This window comes from Myxocyprinus asiaticus, chromosome 37, assembly GCF_019703515.2.
Source record: "Myxocyprinus asiaticus isolate MX2 ecotype Aquarium Trade chromosome 37, UBuf_Myxa_2, whole genome shotgun sequence".
NCBI lineage: Eukaryota > Metazoa > Chordata > Actinopteri > Cypriniformes > Catostomidae > Myxocyprinus > Myxocyprinus asiaticus.
Window position 1 is genome coordinate 41,773,051 of NC_059380.1, and position 16,950 is coordinate 41,790,000.

The 16,950-nt window shown below is 40.0% G+C and overlaps 1 protein-coding gene across 1 annotated transcript; it reads right to left on the reverse strand.

Moving 5' to 3' along the window:
- Window positions 1-5: 5 nt before the first annotated feature.
- tk1 (thymidine kinase 1, soluble) lies at window positions 6-11,349 on the reverse strand. Its single transcript, XM_051676227.1, has 7 exons — window positions 11,195-11,349; window positions 10,942-10,973; window positions 5,837-5,950; window positions 5,660-5,753; window positions 4,362-4,451; window positions 3,739-3,858; window positions 6-503 (listed from the first exon to the last, which is right to left on the reverse strand). Exons 1-7 carry the CDS (start codon window positions 11,300-11,302, stop codon window positions 324-326), a joined length of 738 nt encoding a protein of 245 aa, XP_051532187.1. The 5' UTR covers window positions 11,303-11,349; the 3' UTR covers window positions 6-323.
- Window positions 11,350-16,950: the final 5,601 nt, after the last annotated feature.

Here is a 16,950-nt window from a genome sequence, read left to right on the forward strand (position 1 = left end):
TATTTCAAATTATATTCACTTAGTGATATTTGTACATTATGATACACAATAATACATAACTGTTTGATGGCAGTGTGTTTATAGTGATAGCTGGTTGTTTTGAAACAAATTAGTTTGATTAAAATCAAATTTAAAATTAAGATGACTGAAAAAAGAAAACCCCTTCAATATTTGATACTAAAGCTAGACATGCACTTCCAAATAATTTGCTTGACTAAATATAAATTAGGATTAAAAAGTACTCACACACACAGCATATTATATCATAATACAACACCACATGTTGTCATAATACAGTTCTGATGTAACGCTCGTGAGTATTTTCACAGGTGGAGAGAGGCAAAGAGTTTGCGTGGAGCGTTTCGGTCCAGTGGTTTTCCTGTCATCATGTGAGGGGGCGTTTCCTCACTCTGCAGGTCACAGTTCTCTTTATAGTCCATTAGACCCCCGTAACACCCCCGACACACAGCGTGATATTTATCACTGCCACCGATCACCTCCACCTGAGAATCAGAAATAAAGAGATGTGAGCGGGGGGGATTTCAGGATGAGGATGTGAGACCGGTTACTTCTGCAATGAAACGCAAATATTCAAACAGGCCTGATAATTTTAGGAAACAAATGAGGATTTCCCCTAAAACAATTCTTCAGATATTTATTCCACAGTTAACCCTTGTGTTGTGGTTTTGTGCTAACGCCAAAACTGACCGGCCCACTAAGATAGTTTATAAATCTCTCATATTGCATAAATTAAATTATCACAAGATATTGCATTAGATATTTTTCCTTTTTTGAACACATTTTAATATATATTTATCACCACAACAATTATATTCAGAGTTGGTAAAACCATTAAAAAAAAAAAAAGATGTGATAGCCATGTGTTAGATACCATTGGAAAGGTCTCAATTAGTAGCAATGAGCAAATGTGTTTCACTCAGAGGTCAAACTGCAGTGAGTATTAGTGCATGAAATTCCCACAGACACACATAAATATAATAAACAGAAGTGAGTTTCCTTATTTCCTGAAACATACATTTAACACAGACAATGACATATCGTCCCGGTTACTTGCGTAACCTCCGTTCCCTGATGGAGAGAACGAGATGTTGTGTCGATGTAGTGACACTAGGGGTCACTCTTGGGAGCCCCAAACACCTCTGATTTTGAAAAAAAGACCAGTGGGAATTGTCGAGTGGAATTTGCAAGCCACTCCCCCGGACATACGGGTATAAAAGGAGCTGGCTCACAACCACTCATTCAGGTTTTGTGCTGGGGAGCCGAGACAAGGTCCCGGCCATTTCAGCGGGTAGTTCAGTGTTGTGGCAGGAGGGACACATAACCAGGACGTTCCCTCTCTGTCACTCACTCGACGTTGGGTCAATGTAGTGACACAAGGGGTCCCTATACGAAACGCCACAATAAGCTGAACTGTGTTACGTGGACTGGCGGTGCGAGACGGGCAGACCTATGTGTGCCTCATAGCCAGCGCACTAGACCGTCACGTAACCTCCCCCAATGTTCTTATGAGAGTCGAACAGTCCTTTGGGAACAAGTCGACTTGCCCAACAAATAGGGACAGGCTAGCCCAGCCGTGGCCTCTTTTCCTTTTTTTTTTTTTTTTTCCTACCCAAAATCAGTGGAATTTTGTTTACCGGCTGGGGGCCATAAGTGTCTACATCGGGGGGGGGGGGGTGTCACTCCCAAGGGGAAGATACCGGAGACCACACCCCGCCCAGAGGTGTGTGTGTGTGGGGGGGGGGGGTTATTTTGAGTGGAAATACGTCACATGGTCTTACTGAGTCCTGTTGGAAGTATGTCATGTGGAGAAGTCCCATGGTAGGTCCTACCCAAAGGGGGAGGAGCTCTACAAACACAGTGACCAGGGAGACGCAGTTTACCGACAGGGAAACAATATAGCGGAAGATATATCACATGGGGTCACCTATGGGGAACCAGCACATGGAGCACCTACCCCAGTACAGAGCTTAGTTAGCACATGTACTGGGCCGGCAGCGAGTTTCTCCGCAAACTTGCCTGCCACAGGGCTAAGGAGGAAAGTCATTCAGGGATCACAACTTGAACACGACTGGGAGTCAAAAGCACATGTCTTCACCTCAGGGGAGGGGAAAGGCGCTATGCACAAGTGGTATACCCGGAAAGCTGTCCCGGAACTTACCTGCTCGTACCTGACAATATACGGGACGAGACCGGCTCAGCCCGGAGATTGTAGAACCTCGCAAAGGTGTTGGGTGTTGCCCAGCCCGCTGCTCTACAGATGTCTGCCAAAGAGGCGCCATTGGTCAGGGTCCAGGAGGTCGCCACACTCCTAGTAGAGTGGGCTCATAGCCCCACAGGGGGGCGGCACATCCCTAGCATGATATGCCATCACGATGGCGTCAATGACCCAATGGGCGATCCTCTGTTTGGAGTCAGCGCTCACTTTCCGCTGTCTGCCAAAGCAGACAAAGAGCTGCTCAGAACTTCTAAAGCTCTGCGTGCGATCCAAATAGATGCGTAAAGCACGCACCGGACACAGCAACGCCAAGGCTGGGTCTGCCTCCTCCCGGGACAGCGCTTGCAGGTTCACCACCTGATCCCTAAACAGGGTCGTGGGAACCTTGGGCACATAGCCCGGTCGGGGTCTCAGGATCACGTGAGAGTAGCCCGGACCGAAATCCAGGCACGTTTCGCTGACAGAGAACGCCTGCAGATCCCCTACCCTCTTGATGGAAGTGAGCGCAGTCAGGAGGACAGTCTTCAAAGAGAGTGCCTTAAGCTCAACTGACTCCAGGGGCTCGAAGAGAGCTCCCCGTAGACCCCGAAGGACCACAGAGAGGTCCCACGAGGGGATGAGGTGCGGTCTGGAGGGATTCAACCTCCTAGCGCCTCTCAGAAACCTGATAATCAAGTTGTGCTTTCCCAAATACTTAACATCTACTGCATTGTGATGTGCCGAAATGACGGCGACGTACACCTTCAAGGTGGAGGAGGACAGCCGCCCCTCAAGCCTCTCCTGCAGGAAGGAAAGCACCGATCCGACTGCACATCTCTGGGGGTCTTCGCATCGGGAAGAACACCACTTAGCGAACAGATGCCACTTCAAGGCATACAGGCACTTCGTAGAGGGAGCCCTAGCCTGAGTGATCGTGTCTACCACCGCGGGTGGTAGGCCACTTAGGTCTTCCGCATCCCGTCCAAGGGCCAGTTATGGAGATTCCAGAGGTCTGGTCGCGGGTGCCAGATGGTGCCCTGTCCCTGAGAATGATGGTCCTTCCTTAGAGTATTTCACAGGGGGGGTTCTGTCGTGAGGAGCGCGAGGTCCGAGAACCACGTCTGGGTGGGCCAGTAGGGTGCTACTAGGATGACCTGCTCCTCGTCCTCCCTGACCTTGCACAGGGTCTGTGCAAGTAGGCTCACTGGGGGAAACGCATATTTGCATAGACCTGGGGGTCAGCTGTGTGCCAGTGCGTCTATACCGAGGAGTGCCTCGGTCAGGGTGTACCAAAGCGGGTAGTGGGAGGGTTAAAAGGAATGATTTAACTACAGTATGTGCTTAACACAAAATTAGCATTTAGGGAAAATCCTTCAAAAATGCTTTTGCAGCTCTCAAATCTCATTTTTCACTCGTTCACTTATGACTCATGCAAGAACCAACAGTGTCATTTGATGATGCTGCGTTCCTAACACAAAGCTATCATATGATCTCAGAATTCATTCTGATATTTTCATCCTCACCTCTTTCTCTGCTCCGAGTCTTTTGGTATAAGCGGCTTCTTTGAAGCACTGCATGCAGACGGCATTTAGTTTGACGACACTCTCCGCAAGAGGCACCAGATTCAGGATGTTACCAAAGGGCTGCGTGAAAACAAGGGGTCAAAGGTCATCAACATTGGTCAGTGAAAACCAAAAGGTACTGCCATTCTTCACTTTTTTTTGATGCATTTAAGCATGTTTCTTACAAGCTTCCTACTTAATGAAAAACAAACTGTCAGGACCTTTTCAGTTGTTTGTGATTACTCTGCAAAAATGTTTTTGACAGACTCCCAAATCATAGTCAAATCATTTGTGAAGAACCGACTCAAAAGAATTTGATCTCTATAGCTTGTAAACAAGTTTTACTCTACACAAGAATGATTACCCAGTTGATGAAATATCATAGAGCCAAGCAGAACTAGAAGTGTATATTTACTTCTTATTTTCATGATTTTTTTTCCAGGCTTAGAAAACACAAACTTAAAATTCCCAGATAGTTCTAGGATTTCCATGACCGTGGGAACCCTGTCCTTAAGACAGAATGACATTATATGATATACATTCATCCCCCCCCCAAGAGCAAAACACCCTCATGTTGGCGGTACCTTTCTCTGGAAGGTGCCATCAAGTGCTGCGACAATGACGGTTTTTCCCATGTTGGCCATTTCCTCACAGAACTCAACTGTGTCAGGGAACTACAAAACCACAAGAGCTGAATTATTCATCAAATAAACTAAATATAAAGTGCCAGATTTGATTCAGAGACAACAGCACTGATATATGTATAGAACTGGATCACTGATGCAACATTAAATTGCCATCAGGAGCTGAAGCCACCGGAAGTGTTCGAGCGACCATCTTTATGTGCCCAAACTCTGAGTGTCAATGACTGACAGGCGAAAACACCCCCTTTTCACCATCTTCGACCTGTGTATACGACAGTTACATTTCGCCCTCTAGTGACAATCTTGTTTAATTTGCTTGTTATGTAGAAGATTCATAAGGAGGGAGAAGATATATCCGGATCGCGATGTCAGAGCATCACCTGCCATGGTGTTCAGTCTATCAGTGCAGCACAACAATCACCAAAGGAAGTGGGAAAGCTGTCAACAAGTTGTAATGCAAGTAGGAAAAGCGGAAACATCTGCTTGTTTAGGGTGACAATATGTCCTCCGAAAGGGACTTTAAAAAAGTGAGACCGGGATTTCTAAATTGCCTTAAATGCCCATGATTTGCTTGTTTTCATATTGAAGTGCTCTCTATAGTCAGTTTAATTCATTGTCCTCCAGTCGAACCTGTATCAGTTTAATTTTAACCAGCTTTGCGTGCCTCCCTCAATCTCAGCGCCCGCTGCTCATGTGATTGTTGGAGAGAGAGCGCTCTTATTCAAGTGACCACGAGAACAAGGCACTTTTGAATGAAAACAAAACAAGTAACTCTGAACAAACACTTGGATGATCACAATAAATACGTCTGAAAATGTCTGTTTGTATTTTACCTCAGTTTCAGTGAACTTGTTTACATTCAGCTGATCTGTTCACTGATGAAGTTCGTTAGTGGTGGATAATGTTTGATATACTGTAGATATACATACTGTAACTCACTCGGCTTTCAAGAAACAGGACTTTAAATAAATAAATTACATGTATAGGACGTTTGTGTTGTAGGAATGTACATGCAGATTTCCGATATAAAATCAGTGATTGAATGACTAATGTTTACTCGCTGAAATGAGATGATTTCCTATTACGTCAATAGGGACATTGGAACGTTTGGGAATAGTAATATGGCGGCACAGTGACTTCACTGATATGACGTCATGAGCAAACCAGTTCAGTGGACAACACATACTGCATTCTCAATATTTGCTTATGAAGTATAGATTAGGTGATTGTCTACGTACAAACTGTCCCTCATCGATGCCGATGACACATGCCTGCAGAGCCAGAGATTTGATGTCACTCAGACAGTTTGCTGGAGCGGCCTCCATTGTGTTCCTACAGCAGAAACCACAGAAACCCATCAGGAAACAGCTCTTTAAAACACCGACACATGGGAACTGTGTAAAGCAACATCTCACATGTCATGTGTAGCCATTCCCGTCTGAGAGTATCGAGTGTCTTTGGCGTATTTAATGACCAAACAGGAATATTGAGCCACCTGGAATCGGCGGACACGACGCATCAATTCAGTGCTGCAAACAGAGTGAAAACAGATACTCATATTTCATCACTTTAACGACTTTTATGAGAAATGATAAACAAAAAACATAGCATGCTTAATGACCTCCATTATAAAATGTCTGAGTGGACCTCGGGTACAAAACACAATTCAGGGTTGCAATACATATCACCAATGAATTTCAATGACTTTTCCCATTTCCAGTCATATTTATAGAATACACTGAAGAAAACTGGAGTGGGGGTTTACTTTATAAAATTTTTTTTTTAAAAACTAGGAAACAAAATAAATTTAACAAGCCCTATTTTAAAGGCAAGTGATGTTTCATTTGTGAATGAATCGGTCATTTGATTAAATCTTGCAAATAAGCAAATCGTTCTCGTTCACCTCTGTACACAGACTCATTTCTCGTTCACTGGCGTCTGTCCCTTTTGAAGCCAATGAGCTGAAGTTTGAAGCACGAGACTGCCTTGGTGGCTTTTCATGCCTGTAAAATCTAATAAACGCGTGAGCCAATAGTGTTCGAGTGCAGGCTGTGAAGGAGCATATCAATGGTTCATCCCGATGAACAAATACACCCCTTCACTGAACTAGTTCTTTGTTCTAAACGAGATGTGTCGTTTATGAATGAATTGAATGTACTGGTAAACTCGTTCGTGAACGCATGAATCAGATCTGCTGACCGGCTGAACGAGAGGAGGAGCTGCATGTTGTTCGTTCAATTCGTCAATCTCGTTCAACAAGGGGTCGGATGAATTATGAACAAAAGTGAGTGACGACCACACATTACAAGACATACAGATGTTATTGAAACTATATTTTTTAGAGCTTGATAAATAGTCATGCTTTGCAGTTCACAGTGTAATAGATATGCCTTGTTGTCATTTGTAGGGAAACGCTTATGATGCTTAAACACTCTGCAGTGCTGAAGTCTTAGCAGCACTGTAGACACGCAAATTTCCATTAAGGATAATTAGACTTGTTCTGGTCGTGAATTACTTTTGTGCTTTTGGTTCAATGCAGTTACCGTAAAGACGGTCGAATGTCACCATCTACAGGCGTAAATGGTGAAACGGTCAATGAACGAATCACTAAAATATTTTTGGCAAACGGAATCAAAAGAATGGAGTCGCTCAAATGAATCAAAATCACCACCACTAATGCACAATTCTTGGTACCTTTAATTAGATATTCAAGTAAAGTTTACTTTGCAATACTCTGTTTCAAGTACATTTTACTCACTCTTTATTTGTATATTTTACTCAAGAAATGTAGTACTGAATTAAGCCATGCTTCTAAACATGTACTAACATTCAATGCTTTTTTTAATGTACTTAATCATGTACCACATGACACAGAAGCTTGTATTCTATTAGACATCACCTTGCTATATTGTGATAGAAACTGTGCACGCAGACCTGAACACTTGGTGCACAAAACACAATGACGATAACAATTAACAGATCTTTTTTTTTTTTTATCATGAACATTTAATTTTGAATAGAAAATGAACTTCAGACTTCACAAAACAATAGGTTACCAACCGTAACCACAAAAATCAACAATAAAAATGGTGTGGAGGTCTGGGTAGATCAGCGAGTATTGACACTGACTACCACACCTGGAGTTGCGAGTTTGAATCCAGGGCGTGCTGAGTGACTCCAGCCAGGTCTCCTAAGCAACCAAATTGTCCCGGTTGCTAGGGAGGGTAGAGTCACATGGGGTAACCTCCTCGTGGTCGTGATTAGTGGTTCTCGCTCTCAATGGGGCGTGTGGTAAGTTGTGTGTGGATCGTGGAGAGTAGCATGAGTCTCCACATGCTGCGAGTCTCTGCGGTGTCATGCACAACGAGTCACGTGATAAGATGCACAGATTGACGGTCTCAGAAATGGAGGCAACTGGGACTTGTCCTCCATCACCCGGATTGAGGCAAATCACTACGTGACCACGAGGACTTAAATACACATTGGGAATTGGGCATTCCGAATTGGGAGAAAAAGGGGATACAATTTTTTTTTTAAAACAAAAAAAAAATGGTGTAAATCAATTGCAAACAGTGAAACCATTTTAATTTAAGGCCGGGGCATGCTGGGAACACCAGCATCGAAAAGTAAGTGAAGTTTACTTAATTTTATTTACCTGTGAAATTTACTCAAATTAGCAATGGTTTTCTACTTTCAGATTAATACACGAAGACACTGTAAAGATAACAATCATAAATAATATTTACTTAAGCTAGAGCATTAATTGTATATGTTTGAATTGAGTTCAAATGTAGAATTTATTTCAAGTGCACACTTTAACTTTTCAATGTAGAAAGTACTTAATCTTTTCTGCTATATTTACTTCACCACAAAATCATTTTCCCCCAGTGTAACCTGTAGTGATGGGAAGATCGGATCACTTTACTGACTTGAATCTTTGAGTCTCGTTCAGCAAAATGAACGAATCTTTATTCAAGTAATTTAGTTCATTTGAGCGGAATTAAATTAAAATGTTACATTTTCAATAGCCAAATCCCCCCCAACACGTCAAACTTTATATAGATTTATAAGATTATAGTCCCAATGAGGAAAAATGTATAATGCAGCCAAGGACAACTTTTGAGAAACAAAAATGATTAGTTCACTTCTGGAATCTTCTTGTCCGAGTCATTCGTTCTTTTGTCACGTGACGGACGTCTGTGCATAGCGAACACGGCTGTCACGTGACAAAAGAACAAACGACTCGGACAAGATGACTGGAGACGCTTGAATGCTAAATTAATATTTGGTGGGGACTGGAACTGTGTAAGCAACCCTACTAAAGACTGTGACCCCTCAAAGATCTTTAAGAAGCACTTATGGAGAATTTAATAATCTGTATGCATTTCAATTTTTGTGATATACATGGAGACTAAAAAAATCTGCATCAAGTCCAGTTCACTTGGAATAACAAAGATTTATCGAAGATGATTTAACAGACCGAGTTAAAGAAACCCATGTTATGATCAGAAAATATTGTTTTTTTAGTGTTGCATATAAAGGAACCAGTCAATTAAATATAATCCAAATTATTAGAAATTAAACAATACATGTTTGAGTGATAAACTCTTAGAAGAAAAAGCCATCAAAATTATAAATGAAAATTGGATGACGGCTCAAGAAGACTGGGAACATACAACATTTCAGATTCGTAATATGGCAATTAAAAGGGGAAAGGACTTAAAGAATGAAGACTGAGACAAGATAGAAATGATATCCTTGAATTCGATTTATGAAAATAACAAGCAATCTCAAACTGATATCAATAAATTAATTGAATTACAATCCGAGTTGGACATTATCTATAAAAATAGGGCACGTGGTGCTTTTATTCAATCGAGACGGAAATGGATGGAACATGGCGAAAGTAACAAAATATATTCCTAATTTAGAAAAAAGCAGCAGCAGTGTTAATAGTAAAATTAATGAACAGATTTCTGAAGATCCAAAAAATCTCCAACTTTGTGGAAGAATTTTATAAAAAAAACTATACTCTGAACAGAATAACAGTCAGACCTCATATTTCCTCTCTTCTATAACAGATGAGGCACGAAGTATTGATCAAGAAATATCCCTAGAAGAACTTAAGAACATCAGTAAACTGAAAGATAATACAATCCCCAGGTAATGATGGCCTTACGGGTGAATTTTAGAAGGTATTTAAAGACTTCTGAACTTTTACTGGCGGTTTTTAAAGAGGCTTTAGAAATCTGTAAGCTTCCCTCAACTATGTGTCAAGGTTTAATTACTTTGATAAACCCAATAAGGATCGATTGCTGCTTGTCAATTGGAGGCCCATATTGTGTTAAAGTTAGTGAAGTGTACTTTAAAATTATACATTTATCCAACAAACCAGTTCTTAAAAACATAGAAATGATATTTCTGAATCTTGTGTATTCTGTAATACTGGTAGAGACTATTTGACATCTTTTTTTATGTATTTATGTTAAATTCTTTTGGATCGATGTTGAATGTGAATTTGTTATATTAAGTGGGACTAAAATTAACATACAGAACAGAGATGTTATTCTTTATTATGGGAATAATGACATAGACAGGACTCATGTTTTTAAGTTCAACCTTCTCATATTATATGGCAAGTTTCACATCCATAAATGCAAGTAGTCTGAAAGGAAACCCAATATTCTCCAATTCAAAAGCTAAATGAAACTATTTTAAACACTGCAAGGACTTTCAAGCCATAAAGCTATCAGGACTATGGACATCTACAATGACCTAAATTCCTCCTTTTATTTGAGTGTATAAGTATACCCTCTCTTTTCTTTTTTGTATTTCTATTCCTTATTAATATGAATGATTATATTATTCATGTTCTCTGTATTTGTTATGTTAAATAATAATACAAATAAATAAATAAAAATAGACCTTAAAGAAAAAAGAAAGAAAGAAAGAAAATGACTCGAGGGGTGAACTAATCATTTCTGTTTCCGGTGCAGCGCCTATGCGGTTCACTTTTCACGAGGAACGGAGGTTGCGCAATGCGCATGCGCGGCCAACACAAAATGAACGAATCACTCTGAAACTACTTCTTTGTCACATAAAAGATTCGTTCAAAATGAACGAATCGTTCATGAACGACCCATCACTAGTAACCTGAATCAATGTTTCTATCCTGAATAAAAATACATATCTGGGGGAAAAAAAAAAAAAACCCATTCAGATAAAATTCTCTGAAATAAGACAGGGTATTTTGAAAATATCTCTGGGTCCCCTTAAAGTCTCATTAGTACGGAGATATATTACCAGATATATTTGGTATATTTGTTGTTTATTTTATAAACTATTTAAATACTGTAGTATCTTTAAGAAGTCGATTTGTAGTCAATTGTATTTGCAACAGGAACAAATGTCCTTTTGTGCGCGGGTTTGGCGCCATCCGCTAAAACAAAACACCTATTTGACATTTATTTAAATATTTTACAGAATAACATGGATATGCTGATAATTAATATATCCTCACCTTTTTCCTGAAAACATTGGTCCGAAAATAACCTATTAGGATGACAAAAGACGATAATAATGTTATTGTCTGCTCACAAAAAAATTCTAAAATCACAATTATGTTCCATCAAGAGAGAGAGAAAATAAAAAAACACGTTTATCTGCATTAAATATATTTTAAACATTGTGAACACTTGTACCAAACAAATCAAATCTTTCTCGCTTGTAAAATTAAACCGGATTAAGTGTTTATAATCCTTCAGCACACTCACCTGGATTTGTCCTCTAATTTTCCGTGGGGAATTGGGTAAAATCTTTGCCACATTCAAACAATCCATTTCGTTTGTATTACTTTGTTTTATAAATATTAAAGCACACATAAAACACTCACAGACTTTTACTGCGGGATTTTGAATGTCCCGCCAGCGCCGGTTTGTCTTTTTATAGCAGCTACAACGTCACATCACTCAAAGAACCAATCAGGCGCAAGGATGTGCGCAGCTGCGTTGGCGCACAGATCTATAAAAGGATTTTCCTCTTCTCCGAACGCTCCCCCTCCATCCGGTATGTTTATAAATCAGCACTGACGTCATAGGGGCGTTCATGAAGTGCTAGTCAGCGGGAATGTAAAGTGTGCAACAGATTATATTATAAAGAAATGTAGTACAGTATTAAACTTAATGAGAGGTGTTGCAGGACAATATTGGGGTGCAGACAAACAATCATTAAAGGGTATATGTGTTGGACTTATGCGATCAGTACTAGACTGTGGTTGTGTTGTTTATGAATCTGCATCTGCAACTATGCTAAAGAAACTAGATATCATGCAAGCTAAAGCATTAAGACTCATTTTAGGAGCAGTTAAAACTACACCAGTTGCAGCATTACAGGTGGAAACATCAGAAATGCCACTGTATATAAGAAGAGAGAAACTAGCTATGGCATACTGGATTAATCTTCAGGGACAAAACAATGATCTAGTAAGGGGAGTACTTGCTGAAAGTTGGGAAACAATAATACACCAGGTAAAGACTTTGCATGGAAAATAAAGAAATGGGCTAATGAAAGTGGTCTAGATACAAAGTCATTTGCTCCAATAGTTGCAACGCCTCCTATACCACCTTGGTTATTCACACAACCTGGAATTGATTTAAAGCTACATGAAAGAATTAAGGAAAAATGGGATGGAGTTAATACAAAAACATAAGTAAAAGAATATATAAAAAGTTTGCATTATTCATTTCTTCAAGTTTACACAGATGGCTCAAAGAACCAAGAATCTGGAAGGACAGGGGTGGCTTTTTATGTTCCAGAGTTTGAAGTAAGGAAGTTTGGAAGAATAACAGATGGTACATCTGTATACACTGCAGAGATGATAGCAATCTTAATGGCACTAGATTGGATTTATGAAGAGCAGATAAAGTAATAATATGTTCTGACTCAATGACAGTTCTTATGAGTTTACAGTCAAATCAAACAAATAGAAGTGACATTGTAATAGAAATCATGATTGCATTATACAGTCTAAAACAGATAGGAATAACAATTCATTTCATGTGGGTACCAGCACATGTGGGAATTCAAAGCAATGAAGAAGCAGACAAAATGGCTAAAGGATCATTAAGGGTGGATGAACCAAGTATAAATATTTCACTTAGCAGATCAGAAGGGAAACATTTGGTATTGGAAGCATGCAATAGGGAATGGCAGACTTACTGGGATTCATGTCAAACAGGAAGACATTATCATAAAGAACAAAGGAGCATTAAAAAAGTAAAATCATTCATAACAAGTAGATTGTAACAAGTTATATTCACATATCTAAGAACAGGACATTCAAATCTTAACTATACATTACACATCATAGGGAAACATAATACAGGTTTATGTGAAGTGTGTGCAATAGAGGAGACAGTAGAACATGTGTTGATGGTATGTCCTGCATATGAAGGAGAAAGGAGGAGTCTTAAGGAAGAATTACAAACCTTAGGAAGTCAAGAATTCATAATAAGCAATATCTTAAATGATGGTCCAAATGCAGGGAAACAAATGAATGCAATAATGAGATTTATTAGGAGCAGTGGATTAAAATATAGGATATAGTGAGAAATATAGATTTCATTATCTTCACACTCCATCACAGAAGGTGGAGGTATGCACCTATTAAGTTGGTTCGCAACCCACCATAAAACCTGAAGAAGAAGAAAGTGTGCAACAGTGCATGCCATGAAATAATTGAGAGTGTGTGAGTGTGTGTAAGTGAGAGTATGTGAGTGTGTGTGTGTGTGTGTATGTGTGAGTGTGTGTGTGAGTGTGTGTGTGTATGAGTGTGTATGTGTGTGTGTGAGAGAGAGAGTGTGTATGTGTGTGTGTGTGAGAGAGAGAGAGTGTGTAGGTGTGTGTGTATGAGTGTGTATGTGTGTGTGAGAGAGAGAGAGTGTGTATGTGTGTGTGTATGAGTGTGTGTGTGTGAGAGAGAGAGAGTGTGTATGTGTGTGTGTATGAGTGTGTGTGTGTATGAGTGTGTGAATGTGTATGTGTGTGTATGAGTGTGTGTGAGAGTGTGTGTGTGTGTGTGCTGGTGTCTCTGACACTTGTAACCTGATTTTACTGCATTTCTTGCCTGAGCACTGTGCAGTTCACCTGATCTTCCTTTAATACACTGACATAGACACTTATAACACAGAAAGCAGTTTATAAATGAGCTCTGTGCATTTTACCAACATCTTCTGTGTATGAGTCATTCAATGTGTTTGTGTGTTTATATATTCACAAACTGACACAATATTAACCTATATTATCTATTTGTCTGTATGTCTGTCTGCCTATCTATCATCTGTCTGCCTATCTATCATCTGTCTGTCTGTTTTGTGTAGGTACAGAGAAGGCTCGTGCTGTCACTCAGACTTTGCTTGATGTTCCGTACGGTGATGGTGACGGAGAGAAACTGCACTTTTATGTTCCCAGCAACTCTTCTCCAGGTGTGGTTCATTTAAACGGTTAAACGGCTGTAATAAATACAGAATTTCTACTTCACATCATAAGAATCGCAGGTCTTTCCTCCCTTGAATGACCATTCCTGCAGATGTTAGCTTTTATTAATCTGCTTTATGAATGTAAGATTTTTTTGTGTGTGTGTAAAATCATATAATGTCATGCAGATTCTTGGGGGGCGGGGTTTGTAGATTCATGTCTCATGGACATTTAATGTGATAGTTCACCTAAAAATGAAATTTGTCTCATTTATTCACCCTCATGCCATCCCATTTGTGTATGACTTATTTTCTTCTGCAGAACACAAATGAAGATTTTTAGAAGAATATTTCAGCTCTGTAGGTCCATACAATGCAAGTGAATAGTGACCAGAACTTTGAAGCTCCATAAAGCACATAAAGACAACATAAAAGTGATCCATAAGATTCCAGTTGTTTAATCCATGTCTTCTGAAGTGATATGATAGGTATGGGTGAGAAACAATACTTAATATTATTAATTTTAATATTTAAGTCCTGTTCTTATTCTCCTTCCTGCCCAGAAAAAAAACAAGACTATTAACACTAAAAAATGACTTATATATTGATCTGTTTCTCACTCACACCTATCATATCACTTCTGAAGACATGGATTAAACCACTAGAGTCTTATGGATTACTTTTATGCTGCCATTATGTGCTTTTTTGAGCTTCAAAGTTCTGGTCACCATTCACTTGTATTGTATGGACCTACAGAGCTGAAATATTCTTCTAAAAATATTCATTTGTGTTCTTCAGAAGAAAGAAAGTCACACACATCTGGGATGACATGAGGGTGAGTAAATGATGAGAGAATTTTCATTTTTGGGTGAACTGTTCCTTTAAACAGTATCTGATAAAACGTATGCTTTTGGTGTTAAAGCTGCTCGTGTGTTAATTTTTTGAATAATAAAATATTTTCTTGTGTCCCATCTTTTAATAAAATGCTTAATGTGTTTTTCAAGTAATTTGTCAAGACATTATCACCTGTTACTGACAGATTGTTGGTTTAGTTTCTTACAGATCTGCCACTGGTGATTTACCTCCATGGAGGATACTGGCAGTTTCTCCGGGATCTCTGACACCTTTACTTCAAAACAAACCACTCGCATATCTATTTATGTCCAGAGTCATTCTCATGTGATTAGTTGTGTTATGGAAACAGAATACAATAATAGAGTCTTGAGAATGTGTCTCGGACTCTCCATTGTCTAACGGCACACATGTTTTGACTCACAATGGGCCATCCCATTAGTGCAGAAAGGTGTGGTGGTGGTCACCATGGGTTACAGTATCGCCCCCAAAGGTACGGATGCCTGTGATGGTTTGAACTGAGAATAAAATGCGTTTCTTAGTTAGAGAGAGACAGAATGTTCTGGTTTCTATAGTAACACGTAGTTTATTGACATGTTCCTTTTAGGAAATATGGATTTGATGGTGTCGCAGGTGCGGAGAAGTGTGGTGTCTGTCATTCAACAGTATTCTCATATCAGGTCTGTGTGTCCATATTTACACTCGCTCTTCTGTAATCATTGTGGTATATCAAACCAACCCTGCCCCACATTCATATTTCAGGCACTTTCATCTCCCAGAAGTTGATTTGTATTAAAACAAACATATTTCAATGTTTTTCTTTTTGATATATAAAGGTCTCATTAAAACTGAATTGGAAAGTTTTCATCAGGACTTCATCATTTATTTTTGGTACTTTTCAAATGTCTTATGTGTAGATTTGACTGTTTTAGTCTTCAGAGCCAGACTTTCTATATCTAACTACACTATAAAAATACAAATTATTACATGTTTAAAACTCTGATCATCTAACTGGTGGCCCGCAGGCCCACGTGAGGTTGTCAGGGGCCGTTCACACCGAACACATTTAAGTGACCGTATGTAAACATGCGCTAGTTGGACAACTTTGACCGCTGCGTCTTGCTGTTTTACAGCTTCTCGTGCAGGAGTGCCGCATTTTTTAAAATGCTTTCAAAGGATGTACTAAAATATCATTGTCTGTGTGATTTTGATGGAATGGGATGATTAAAGAACTAAAATCATGAACTACTGACAAGCGTGAGTTCAGAGAAACAGAAAACTTATGGAGTTAATTAACAAAGGTTTGGGAGGAGCATGTTAATTTTAATCTGACAAATCACAGCCCGCGAGTAGGAGTATGTAAGCCGCTGCTTACCTGCTTCCTGTGACAATTCTCCTGACATCCCTCCTCCACCCCATCTCCACTTGTCCTCTAGATTCATCAATTATCTAAATAAGTAAAGTCCCGGGGGGGTAATCAGGACTCGAGTCGAGTCTCGAGCTCCAAGCCCTCCAGTATACGGACAACAAGCCAAATAAGTTTACCTCTTCTGTACAAGATTACATTAACATGCAAACTACTGAACTATTCAGTCATTTTGTAAAGAGAAAGTTAGATTTCAAAAGTTTCATTGCATCTTTTTTTTTTTTTTTTTTCAGTTTGGAATGCCCAATTCCCAATGTGCTCTAAGTCCTCGTGGTGGTGTAGTGACTCGCCTCAATCCGAGTGGCGGAGGATGAATCTCAGTTGCCTCCGCATCTGAGACCGTCAATCCGCACATCTTATCACGTGACATGTTGAGCGCGTAATCAGCCGAGGAGAGAGATAGGTGCGACGAGATGCGGCAGTTCGGGAGAGAGAGAGCTACAGGCAGCTGCCCTGTATGCGTTTATGTTTGTGTGTTTTTGTGTTTGAGTTTATTAAAACATTACTTTGATGCTTCGTCCGGTTCCCGCCTCCTCCTTTCCATTGAACCCTGTTACAGCACGTTACCGTGGAGACCTAGCGCGTGTGGAGGCTTCACGCTATTCTCCGCGGCATCCTCGCACAACTCACCACGCACCCAACCGAGAGCGATAACCACATTATAGCGACCACGAGGAGGTTACCCCATGTGACTCTACCCTCCCTAGCAACCGGGCCAATTTGGTTGCTTAGGAGACCTGGCTGGAGTCACTCAGCACACCCTGGATTCAAACTTGTG